Here is a 13833-nt window from a genome sequence, read left to right as displayed (position 1 = left end):
ATTGTTGATGGAAAAAAACCCCAACAACTTTGTATTTTTCAGTGGAGAAAATACTGAGGTCTTCACAGTTGCGTTTATGACAATTTCTAAAAATAGAGACTGTCTTGGAAAGTTCATACAGACATAAATGTGGCAGACTGGAGCTAGGTCTGTTGGAGGACTGCCCTGGTAATGCAGAGGTCCCATTGCTCATTCTACATGCATTTCCCACGTCAAACTCTTCTTTAAATAAAATAAAAATGGAAGACCACAAGTCTCAATCAAAAGCAGTTTGATCAGTCTATAAATCTTCTCTGACAATGGAATTCTCTTAACTCCAGCCAACGGCAATATGTTAGTAGCTCTGCACTTCTTAAATATAGTACTTTATAAAGATGCAGTATCTGAAAGAGCTTACTTCAATATCAGAAGCAGTGTAACTATTTAGCATAGCTTTTTTGTCGGGTTAATAAACCTTGCTTGTTAATCAGGCTAATTAGCCTGATTTTTTTCAGATCCGACCTAATGTCTGCACCACACAGTAACAGTGAAGAATCCAGGCTTTCATCGATCATGTTCACATTCTCACTGGGGCAGTCACACATTTCCAGACACAACATTATATATCATGCGTAACCACATGAGCTTTTGAAAAAATAGATATCTGAATATTGAAAATTCCTACTATGACATCCACTTTGCATAAAGACACTGTATAAGAGAAAAGAAGACACAAAACACTCTTTCCTTTCAAAACGTATAGCTTTACTATTCGCGCAGCGTCTCTTCACTATTAAGCCATGCCAAGATCATTCATTAAGCTATCTTCACCCACTGTGCATACAAAACTCTTCAGGAGTCCTTCCAGATTTATTTTAGCTTAGCATCAAGAGTTTCTGAAGGAAAAAACTAAAAGGAAATTAATCCTTTTCCTACTAAATTGTACATGAAGATAACTTCTGCTCTCATATCCCCATATATATGGCATTACTGTTACAGCATAATTTGAAGGAAAAATCTCGTTAAATTTTAATGCATATAACTCCTACCTATGATCACCTTTAAATGTTTTAGTCAAAGCTAAAAAATAGTGCTGCTCACTTTTGACATGGCAGACATGCTGCTGACATATTTCTTGCCCAGAAGCTGTATCTAGGAAAACAGAGTTACAATTCCTCATAAAATAAAAATTTAAATAAAAATAGAAATAGAACCACCACTGCATATAGAGGAAAGCTCTTTATGTTCGTTATTTGTAGCAAATTTGATAATATTGAAAGGTCTAATTTGGGAAAAACATCACCATGCACCTAAATATAAGACGCAGCCAGAGACTGTTTCAGACAACAGCAGGCAAAGCAGAAAAGTGGAAAGATAACAGCCACCTACCTAATGAATAAAAATGTTTTCCAAAGAAAAACAGTCAGTGAAAAATAAGCTATTGGTGGTCTAGTCAGACGCAGATACAAATACCTTCATTTACAAGAACTGGATCATTAGGGCATATCCAAATTCTTTGTGCTCCTTTGTATTTTGTAACTGAATAGATGTGATTTATTCAATGGTTTTATTATTTATTTATTTGCTGTTACTTACTTGCTAAAAGCCAGCAACTACAGATCCTCTGATAAGCAAAATCTATTTTTTTATTATTTTTTTTTCAGAAATCCAATATGACACTGGTTGTCAATGAAAGTATGGAGGCATAAATTGTCATTTTTCACTTCAGGATTAGCTTGAGTTAGCTGCCTTAGCTTTTGAAGTGATACTCTAGTTAGAACCAAGGTAGCAGTAAAAATATCCAGTAATGTAGCAACTTTTTTTTTCAGGCAATTTACAGACATCATCTATTTAATCATTTTAATATCTTTGTGAGATGGTTACACTTGTTTATCTACACCTTCAGCTGGAGAATATGAACTGAGATATTCATTAATTTACCCAAGGGCACAAAGGGAATCTGCATCACATTTAGACTAAAATTCTCTTTTCAGCTCATTGTTACGTATGCATACCACTACACAATTCTCCCCCTCTCTAATTCAGCTTGCCATTATATTAATAAAGTAGCTGCACATAGTAACTCAAAATATCTTAACTCTTTTCAAAAATAGCTGATCATTTCTACAGGTAACTTCTGGTTGACTGTGAGTTACTTGTTCCTTTGACTGATGATGATGAAGAATCACTGCTATGCACAGCATTTTAGTAGATTCAATAGAACAAAACTCAGTTTCTAGTGTATATGTATCCATTGCATAAACCCCATTGTTCCAGGTGAATACCTAGATTAACCTCAGAGGCACAACACAAAGGAATGAATAGTTACAGACACTCAAACTGTACATGCACACACACACTAAGAATGATAATAAAAATTAAGTGGATAAGGCCTGTTTGCAGAGTGACTGACTTTTCTTTAAAGAAAGAGGCACAACGACCTACTAAGACAACATCACAACAATTTTCTTCCCTATCACTGACACACATTCTGTGTGTCAAAGAGATCTCCCTTCAGATCTGTGGAAGGAGGTGCAGGATGTTTCTGCCTCATATCCACTGTATGTGAGTGTTAGCAAACACCGATGAGAGTTAAAACGGGATAGCAAAGCAGAGCACTGAATGCGAGAATCTCCTTCTCAGAACAAAGGAGGTAATGATTGTGTTAATATTTAGCTACAGCCTTTACTCATTAAATCACTTGAGCACATGCCTACATTTGTCCCAATGAAGCAACAAACATGAAAGTATCATCTTACCTTCAAAGATATAACTCGGTGTTGTCTTCAGTTTCCAACTCAGCAGGATACCACCATTAAAGCATTTAAAGATCTCTTGATATTAAGCAAATTGAAGTCCTCTTAAAATCAGTTGCTTTTCTTGAGAGGGATGGTTGGAGACTTTTGTTTCAGTACTCTGACATTTCCAGGGTTTATTGATCACTATCAGTTTTTCTTCTAAATACCCCAGTTCTGTAAGCCTTCTTAGACCATGATTGTATAAAATTAGTTTTTCTGACCTGAGCTTATAAATATACGTGCCAAACCCCAAAAAGCTGTTTAGAATTTATCAGTAATTTCTTATCCACATTTATGAATGAAGTTACCAGTTGCTAAATCTCTACCCCCACAATGGCCCCCCTCTGTCCACAATGATTATAAAAATTGGAAAAAAACTGCTGATCCTGGTTAAAGAATTTCTATGATCAGGAATTTCTAACCCAACTTTTTCTATGTTTTTTTAGTCAAAATAACATGCAAAATCCCAAATTATACAGTGTATATATAATTAGCAAAGCAAAATCTTCAACATATTTACTCGGGTTAGTTGCTTGGGTGACTTTATATCACCCGAGTAACAAATGTAGAACTCACACACTATGCCAAACTAACAATTGTATGAACTAACAATCGTATAACACCAATAAATGCCAAACTAACAATCACATAAACCCAATAAATGCTTACCAAAGGGACAATTGCATTTGAAGCCATTTATGTCCTCTTCACAGGTTCCTCCGTTCCAACAGGGTCTGTCTAGACACTCATTCATGCGACCAGAACACGTTTCTCCTGAAATTTTAGATTAAAATAAAAATACAAATGTGCTGACATGTTCAAATCATAGAGACATGTTTGTAATGAAGAAGGACTATGAGATTGTCACAGTCGAAATGCTGACCCCACTGGCCAAGGTGTGCTTACTGAGTACGCAGGGATACTGATAGACATCCTGTGTGTCATGAATTTTTCTGCTTCATTGGTTACAAGACAGTCCATTTTGACAGGCAATGTTGGAAGCATGACAATCAGAAAAATAGAAAGCTTTCCTGCTGAGGGCATACATAATCCCAGAGCTTTTTTCCGTTATACAAAATTACTATATTCAGGCAATTTTTGTTCAGTTGTGTCAATCATTTTCTTTCATTTCACTCACTGTCTCCTTTGAAAAAGAATGGCAGAATAACATTGCATATGAAAAGCAGGCCAACACTAATTTACAGACAGTTATGTGTAACAGTAGAGTTGAGCCTATGTTCTACAGAAAGTTGTCGGTACTATGATAACTGAATGTACCTTTTTCTCCATGTAATACAAAGGAGGAGGACGATCATTCACTGAAGAATATTTAATGAAGCAAAATGCAGATGAGATGGAATGAAATAATTAAGAGCAAAGGTAGGGAGTATAGTGAAATGTAGATTTGTAATCTACAATAGGTCTTGCTTTGATTTGTAACAGGAAATCTATTGCCAGCCACAGGAATATGGAAGCAAATCGTATGTTCAGTATTATCACAGGTCAGCAGTGTACAAAGCACACTGGGCTTTCTGTGAACCTTACAGAAGATAAAACCAAAACGAATGCTGAAATTCCTCTGAATTCTTTGCACTGCAGAAAATATTTGGTCTCTTATCTGCAGTAGACATACATGCCCTCTCATACAACCATATGAACCAAGACAGTCAGCTCTCAAAACCTGTATTTTGTGAATCTACTAGATATAAAAGACCTCAATTGGAGAAGCCCTTAGTAGCACCAAGGTTGTCTTACACACATAAACTTATGACAGAGTGGCTCCTTTTAGGGTTTTTTCCTGCCTCTAAACATGCTCTGCATTTTCCATAAGACTTCAAGATACCTGGATGAAAAGAGGGAGACACAAGCAGAGACCAGGGAAAGTTCAGGTAACTCAGTAAACTAAAAAGATATCTGCTAGCAGCAGCTGCTGAGTGCTGCGTAGAATGTGCTGTGGCACCAGTGAGGAATACAGACAGTCAGGACTGGGCCAAATACGAGTCCTTTTCTAATTTCTTTTGATTTTTTAAATTTTCTTTGAAGTGCTGATAAAGTAACAGCACTATGTGCAACATTTCTGATCTAATTCTGTTATTTTGCTTTCCTTATGTTTTCTAGTTCAGCTCCATTTCCACAGTTAATCCCTGATTATGGTAGGTCTCTTTTGGGGAAGATAAATGGAAACGCATTGGCATCTGTTCTCTTCTTCTGCATAGACAAGTGGAGAGTAGCGCAAACAGAGTTCCCTCTAGAAGTAAATCATCTGGCCACAAGCCACGGGTAAGCTGCAGCATGTACAAGAAGAACTCCTTTAAACAGGTTCTTTCACTTCCCTTGAGTTGTCGTGTAGTCCTAATAGGTAAAAGGTTAAAATAAAGCAAATGCAATTCTAAGGGAAATATTGGAATGAGATCACCCCCTTTTACTCATGATACCCAAGATTTGTGAACTTCTTGCTGCCTTTTTGTGAAGATGGCTCTGTTTTCCTCTTGAAACTAAGGCAACAAAGGTATGTTACTGAACTTGATAGTACCATAAGTTCTAGACATGGCTATAACAGGTATAGCTACAGTTCCCTGTGAGCTGTAGTTATCCATCTCTGGTTTTCTTTTCTTTTTGGGGTAGGAAATTGTGACATTCAGCAGGAAAATGAGTCAACTGCATGTAGGCTTCTGATTACAGATCTATACTTTAAACCTGAGTATTTAGGTGAAATTCAGCTCCCTAAATGTCAGTATCTGATGCATTATAGGATATCCTGTATTCAGCCTCCAGAAAATAGTCTTTAGGGGATGAAATAGACAACAAGCAGAGAAAGCTGCAACAGTTTTATAACAGTACCATAAATTGGTCATTCAGGCTGGAAATCCTGACGGGATGGTAGAAAATAAGAGAAAAGAACAAAGACACAGAGGGCAGCTGTCAAGTGAGGAGTATTTCCAAAAAAACCCCAAAAATAGCATGTACTGAGCAAGGTGAACCCTTTAAGGAATTCAAAAGCAAAATGACATCTGATCAAAAGGTTAATTCTGTGACCATGTTTTGACTGAACTATATGAAATGATACAACACCCGGGTAGTCCTGAGAGGGTGATGAAATAATGAAGGCTAGAGGAATTTGGGACATGAAATGAACATTGGAGCTTTAGCTGTGTTGAGGACTAGTGACAAAACCCGATTGTGTGTAGAAAAGGTGAGAAAGGAGTCAAAGCCATTCTCCTATTCCAAGTCTGACAGGAAACATAATGATTCTGTCAATATGAGAAAGGATGCAGAAAAAGATAATTTATTTTCCATCTTCATTTGGAAAAAAGTAAATATCTGCTATAATGTACAGCTAAGAAATTCTCACCAGTAGCATCAGAAACTGAGTTTCACTTCTGATATCATGCCACTAACCCCTCTGTATTTTAAGACTTCAATGACTACAGTTTTTTTTAATGTATTAATCTATATTGCAACACTCCATAGATTAAAAGATTTAGTTCCAATTTAGACATTTAATCCTAAATGTCCAAACTAATGCTGTACAGTAGAGATATACGTGCTATACTTGTTTAACAGAAACCTATCTGCTTTCAGGTACTTTGCTTTTATTTACCTATGACCATGCTAGATGTGTACAAATTCCATTCTTCATTTAGGAGAACAAAGAAATAGAAATAAATAAATCAATCAATCCCTACTCTGATAAAAAAGGTGCTGATTTTATGCTGGAGGCCATTATTACAGCTAAATTACTTCAGTTGACAAAGGAGCAATTACATGCCAGTCAGTCTCATCTGAGTTATCAAGTACTGAGAACACCTTTCTCATAACTGATGAAAATATTTGTGAAAACTGCTGACTGATTTACAAGTTGCGCTAGCTAACAGTACTTGTAGAATGATTTAGAAAGATATCAAACTTTCTGAAATATTTGAGTTGAAAATGCTGTTAACACATTAAATACAGACAGTTCACCATTTTTTTCCTGACAAACTTGCAGTATTGTTGACATACACAGCTAAGACTCTAGTTTCTATGCATCTCTCTTACCATTCCTTCAAGATCACTTTTGTTTCCCTTCTAATTTTGCTATCTAGCCACTGAAAAATACACGACTTACAAAGATGAAAAACTGATGGTATTTTTCATGTAAAAGTTAACAGTGCAGTCTTGGTAATTCTGTACATCTCAGAAAAGGCTAAGAGAATAGCATTTTCTTCCTATAAATCATGATAAAACTTGGAAAAGCCTTCATATTTTACTGCAATTTCTGCCAATCAAATGCACGTGTTGTGAAAATAAAGGTAATTGCTTTTTGTGTACTGCAGACAATAACTAGCTCTTCTGGTAATGTGCTATAACATGGGGTGTCATTAAACTGGTAGTTGCACCTGACAAAAGGCATGTCTCAAAACTTCTTGCAAATAGTTGCTAGGGAAATTTAAGAATTCATGTCCTCAGACTACAAAGGCAATATATGGACAGTATTTTTTAAATATTTCAGAGAGAATCAAAGAATCTATGAAGCTACTGTGAGACCATATTTTCTGAGTATTTGAGACACGAAAAAAGCTGGACGCCTACAGAGAAGCCTTTTTTTTTTCAATATGCAGCTAATCTCAGCTATGCATTTTAACTGGATGATGAGAACCTTCTTTGAACATTACATAAAAATAACTAATTGGCTACAAATTACTTTCAACATCAAAGTATGTTAATATAAATATTTTCTGGATTTACACTTTTAAGGTTAAAATTAATACAACACATCCAAAAATAATTAGTAGTAAAATGTAATATTTAAATATCTATTTAATAAATAATAGCTTAGGATCTGAATTTCTAAATAATTTACAGGGATCATGTCACCAAATTCTGAAATACAAAGAGAATGTTAAAACTGATCATGAGCGGATTCTACTTTTATTAACTCTGTAGTGTGTTTTATCCTGTATAAATTTGAAGTATTCTTAAAATGTATAACAAATAAGTACAGCTACTTAGGGAAGTCTGTCAGTCTTGCAAATTGCATGGCCTGACGTTGAACAGCAACATTTTCTACAGGCACGTTGATGATACACAAGTGACAGTTTATTCTGCGGGAGCACAAAAGTTTTGAGAAGAGCCTAGGGACCTGAGTAGGTGCACGCTGAAAAAATGAGGAAAAGATATTTAGTCCTTCACCAGCATTACTGATGTAACTTTCTCTGTTTAAAAAAAAACATGCTATTTTAGCAAACGGAGATGTTCTGAAGTTCTCAGGTAAATATAACTGGAGATCAGAGAAAACAAAGAAATATTCCTTTTCATAAATATAATGGGCGAAGCCTCAATGAATCTTCCTTCACTTCAAAAGTAGGAGCAACTCTGTACAATCACTAGATTGAAAGTTTGTACCTTTCAGTGGTTCAAGCTTTGGATGTTTTTTTTCTGCTTAACTTAAAGAGCTTAATTTATCTGAACTAATTGAACTATTTTTAGATTATGCAGAATATCCACAAAACTGATTTTTATTTTGATATCAGAATAACTTAACTTCATATCCTTCTCAAATATAATATTCAGAAATTAGAATAAAACTGGAATTGATTTGAGAGCTTATTTTCTCAATGTAATACACATTATACATAAGTATCCCTTATTAATTGCCATTACTACTATTAACTTCTCTGTCTGAATTATAAAACACATGCAAAAGTATCAAAATACAAATTTTTGTTTACATACTCTTTATCCCAACTTTTGTTTTATAGGTGTAATGGGATATAAAGTTTGACAATGCAAAGGCAGACAGAATGACCAAAATTAATAAAAGGATGTGTAAGAACATTTTTTTAACTAAAAAAACCCCTCCTTGCTTGTGGAAAAATTACTTCAAGACATAATCTGAATCTTTTTATTCTCAGATCAGATGAAAATCAAATGATTTAAAATTCTACTTAATGTAATCTTAATGAACTACTACTGAAAAAAACAAGAGGGTTTTTTCGTTTCACTAGTATCCAAAACAGTAACAATATATTTGAAGGATGTCTTCACAACACTCCTGCCTTACTGTCCACCAGTCTGTAAAATGTATATAAAGCATTCAAGTCACGTACCTGAGAAAAAATCATGTGATTTTGTTGCTTTCCAAGCAACATAAATTACTGTACTAACGTATCAGCCTGAGTAACATTTCTGCTAACTTTGCAGAAAATGCAGTTATGAAAAAGCAAGACAGATGGTCCAGGTGTGGCTTTAGTGAACTTAACTGACATTTCCCTTTCTCAACTTTGTTGTTATACACACTTTGTCATTTTTTTCTTTTATTCAAAGTCTTTTCTGTGTAAGAAATTGCAGTAGTTAAAAATCCAAACTAATTTTATTTTTTATTTATTTACTTCATACAGCGCTAGCCTTTCTGTGAACACTTATTCCAGATTGAAAGTGATTTGCATGATGTTGTTTTTAAACCACTTCCCTGGCTCAGCTCCTCTGAAAGCGCGTTAACTCGGAGAAAGTCTGTGGCTCTTCAACCGTAAGCTGCCACGAGCCCAGCTCGTCTCCCTCTGTGGGATAACACCATACATCTGCCAGGCTGCATTGGCACAGGGTGCCAAGGACAATAGTCTCTCCTAGCAGAAAAGGCCAGCCAGAGCCCCCATGGAGGCTGCACTGCCCGATGCCCTGAGCCACACACCCAGCCCAGCCCTGTTTGTGCTGGAGACATGGGAGCAGACATGAGCTGTGCTCACAAGATGGCCTTGCCCTGTCAAAATAGGAACTGCATGAATGGAAATACAAGCAGGTATTTCAAACAGAGAAGGCTTGTGTGAACAAACCAACTGAACCCAATTGCTTTCCTTTGTGCAGCAAAAATAATAATTTCATAATTTCAGGTGACCCTGCTAAGATAAGCAGACATAGGGCCCTGAGAACACTAATAGGCCCTAACTGCCCTAAGCAGCCCCACCTGGGACCTTCCCCCACACCCTGCGTTTCATCCAGTGAGCTCCTTCTCAGCTCAGCTCTACACAGCTACAGGCACACAGATCTGGCCTGAGCTATTCTGTAGATGTGTCTGTTCCTAGTCCTGTTTCTGGCCCTGTCTCAAGAATGGACTTCAGCCCCTGCTGCAGGTGGTTTTTCTCTTTGGATGGACCCCTGGTATGTACATTGTAGTTTTGTCTCTGGTCCTGTCTCCTGCTGCCTCTAACTTGCTTCCATGGATGGGCTCTGGAGCTGGTCCATTGCTTGCGATGCCTGGGGCTCATGAGGGACCCTGTTTAGGTGTTGCAGGACTGTGCCTCGCTTAGTGATGCCACTGCCTGCACTGGGGTTACACTTGCATCTTCATTTGTAGTTCCCCTCACGGAGCAGCCTTGCTCTTGCTGCTCCCTTTTGACAGGGTCAATCTTCACTATGCCATCAGCTGTTCTAGACTTCATTTGTACAAGGGGTTAATTGTTCCTAAGCTTACTTGTGTTGAAAAGGATTGGTTTTCACACAACTTCATGTATTTTCCTTCAAGACTTATTTTTCTTAATGGCATCAAGGATATACTGTTCACATACATCACAGAAGGGATAAAATATTTAAAAAAACATCCTGACAATTTAATTACTGAAAGTACAAACACTTAAATACTTCCTTAGGTAGACTCCAAATATTAAGTGGACTTGTCTGATGTATTTGTGGAATAAAAAAAGGAAAACCAAAGCACAGAAATCTGAAGTAATAGAATGGTATTAAAATTTCCCACATGCCATTTTCCTCTTTTGGACAAAAAGAGAGACTACTGAATAGCATCATATATAGAATACATTAATGTCAAACTCAAAAAGCCACTGGAAGGCCTACATTGGTGATGAGCCTTAATACTGTTATTTGTTACTTGTGCATGGGTGAAACAATGATGGATCAGTATCTTGCTATGTGAGGTACAATATATTTTCAGAATAAAATGATTTTCCAAATCTTAACTATACAATCAATATCATAGATACAAACCCTCAAGAGAAGCCAATGAGGCAACAATGCTCATCTACTTAGAGTTCTCAGCAGCTGTCTTCATGTTTTTGCAGGCATCTAAACAAACATGAGTTTTAATGAAGGATGTGTTTGGATAAAGACAGCCTTTTTTTCAAATACTTCAAGAAGAGCTTCTTTTAAACCAGAAAGGAAGCGCAGTGGTATTTGTTTAGAAATACCAGTCACCATGAAAGCTGGAATCATTTCACGCTGAACACTGATGTTTTGAGATAGAGTTAATACAATGATACAGAAGAAGGGATAGACTGGGAATGACTTTGAAGGTAAACAGAATTATGTTATGTTTAAAGAACTGAGCCAGGAGGCCAGGAGAGGGCAATATGGAGGTTCATCACATGATCAAAAGGATGGGGTAATTTTGTTGAGAAAAAAAAAAAAAAATTACTCCATTTTTAAAGATCATACTGCAAACTTGCAAGTTTGATGTAGGCCAAATTCTCTTGTAGGAAGTGGAGAGTACTCCAGATACCTACAAAAGGTCTTCATATTAAAGTTTCCATCACAAGTACAGTTTACAGTTCAAAAGGAAAGACTGTGGTACATGATATTACAAAGTATTTGTTTTTACTGTGCAAATACCCAAGTATTGGATTTTTTATGAACTTGGTTTTTTTACTAAATCAGATCATGCTTTTCATGTTGACAAATCCCATTACAGTGCCTAAAGGGTCCCTAGCTAACAGAATGTAAAGCATTTGAGAAATGCTCATAGACATCAGATCGATCAATTATCTAGGCAGAGGAGACAGCTATGAGTTGTCTATGTAATTTTTTTTTTTTTTCTGAAGTAAAAAATGATTCTAATGTTATATCAAAAAGTACCCAGGGATTCATTTATTAGCAGGAGAGAAACCAAGTTGGTGACTGGGAACTCATGGCTTATTTGCAAATCTATGAATCCTGGTACACAAAGTATGATAGTTCCCCAAAGATGTACAGCGTCCTGAGCAACAGTAACTTCTGGTTTACTCTTTAGTTTATTTACTATTGCCTTTGATATTTCACCTGATATTGAATTTACTATTTATGAAGAAAAATGAAGTACATCTGAATATGTAAAAATGTTGAATTGCAGATAAATGACATAACAAACACAGACACAAAAAGAAATGAGATAAGAATAAATGGGGTTTTTTTAGTATTACACTGAGATACTCTTCGCTGATTCATAACGTGCAGTTTTGAATGAAGTCATCTCTTCTGTGCTGAGGAATATCCCAGGATCATAAACAGAGACTACATGAAAATGGAATTGCTAGTGTAGTGATAACATTTTTATAAGTTTAAACAGCCTTTTACTAGTTGTTTGTAGTTCATACTCTGAAAAATCAGAATTTGATATATTGAGTACATGTGATAATGAGTTACACTAAATATGTAATATTATGAAACTTCTTTTTCCTTTGAATTTGCTTCTATGGAAATGCTATTATATAATATCTCATTGGGTGATAAAATAAATAAATAATAAAAAAAAGAGAGTATATTCCAGTAATATATAAGCAAGTCCTCGCATTCATAGAGTCACAGAATGGTTGAAGTTGGAAGTGACTTCTGGAGGTCATCTTTTTCCTGCTCGAGCAGAAGGGGTTGGACACCTAAAGCCGCTTTCCCAGGACCATGTTCAGATGTCTTTTGACTATCTGTACAGATGGAGACTCCACAGCATCCATGGCTGTGTCACCCTCACAGTAAAAAAAAAAAAAAAAAAAAAAAAAAAAGTGTTTCCTGATGTTCAAACAGCACCTTCTGTATTTCAGTTTGCCCACTGCATCTAGTCCTGTCATTGTGCACCACCGAAAGAACCCAGTGCCATTTTCTTTGCATCCTCCCTTCAGGTGTTTATATATGTTGATGAGATCCCTCCCTGATCCTTTCCTTCTCCAGGCTGAACAGTCTCAGATCCCTTAGTCTTTCCTCATAGGAAAGATGCTCCAGTCCCTTAGTCATCTTAGTGGCCCTTCACTGGACTTTATCCAGTAGTTCCATGTCTCTCTTGTACCTGGGAGTCCAGAACTGGACACAGTACTCCAGGAGTAGCCTCAGTACCAGTGCTGACTAGAGAAGGATCACTTCCCTTGACCTGCTGTCAAAATGCTTCCTAATGCAGCCTAGGCATTTCCCTTCTTTGTTACAAGGTCGCATTGCTGGCTTACACTCAACCTGATGTCCCCCAGGACCCCCAGGTTCTTCTCTGTAAAGCTGCTTTCCAGCTGGTCAGCCTCCAGCATGTACTGGTGCTTGGGGTTATCCCTCCCCAGGTGCAGGGCTTGGCACTTCTCCTTCTGGAACTTTGTGGGATTAATGTCAGCCCATTTTTCAAGCATGTCAAGGTCCCTCTGGATGGCAGCATAACCCTTTGATGTATCAGCAACTCCTCACACTTTTGCTTTACTGAGAAACTTGCTGAGGGTACACTCTGCTCCATCAGCCAGACAACTAATGAAGATATTAAACAGCACTGGACCTGCTATTGACCCCTGGTGTCCACCTCTAGTTACAGGCTTCCAGCTTGACTTTGTGCCACTGATCACCACCTTCTGGGCCTGATTGTTCGGCCAGTTTTCAATTCATCTCACTATTTGCTCATCAACTTTTTCATGAGGATATTGTCGGAAACAGTTCCAAAACCTTGCTAATGTCAAGGTAGACAATATACACAGCTCTCCCCTCATCTACCATGCTAGTCATGTCATCGTAGAAGTTTATCAAGCTGGTCAAGCATGACTAACCCTTGGTGAATCCATACTGACTACTCCAGATGATTTTCTTGTTGTTCAAGGTTTCCAGGATTAGCTGTTCCACCACCTTCCCAGTGACCAAGGTGAGACTGACCCGCCTGTAGTTCTCCTGGTCTTTCTTTTAGCCCTTTTTGAAGATAGGAGTGATATTTGTTTTCCTACGGCCTTTGGGCATTTGTCCTAATCACCATGATCAATTAAAGTTTATCGACAGTGACCTCACAATGACATCTGCTAGCTCTTGCAGCATTTGTAGCTGCATCCCGTCAGGGCCTATGAATTTAAGTATATCC

General features: G+C 37.1%; 1 protein-coding gene across 1 annotated transcript in view; it reads right to left on the bottom strand.

Annotated features, from left to right (window-relative positions):
- Window positions 1-13833, bottom strand: part of EYS (eyes shut homolog) — an 875293-nt gene that overhangs the window by 736745 nt on the left and 124715 nt on the right. Inside the window, exon 11 of the mRNA XM_074581469.1 lies at window positions 3447-3551. Within this exon, the coding sequence (XP_074437570.1) occupies window positions 3447-3551 (105 nt within the window). The remainder of the gene's footprint in view (window positions 1-3446; window positions 3552-13833) is intronic.

This window comes from Larus michahellis, chromosome 3 (assembly GCF_964199755.1).
Source record: "Larus michahellis chromosome 3, bLarMic1.1, whole genome shotgun sequence".
NCBI classification, from domain to species: Eukaryota; Metazoa; Chordata; class Aves; order Charadriiformes; family Laridae; genus Larus; species Larus michahellis.
Note: the sequence above shows the minus strand (reverse complement) of the source record. Positions and strands in the feature narration are given on the sequence as shown.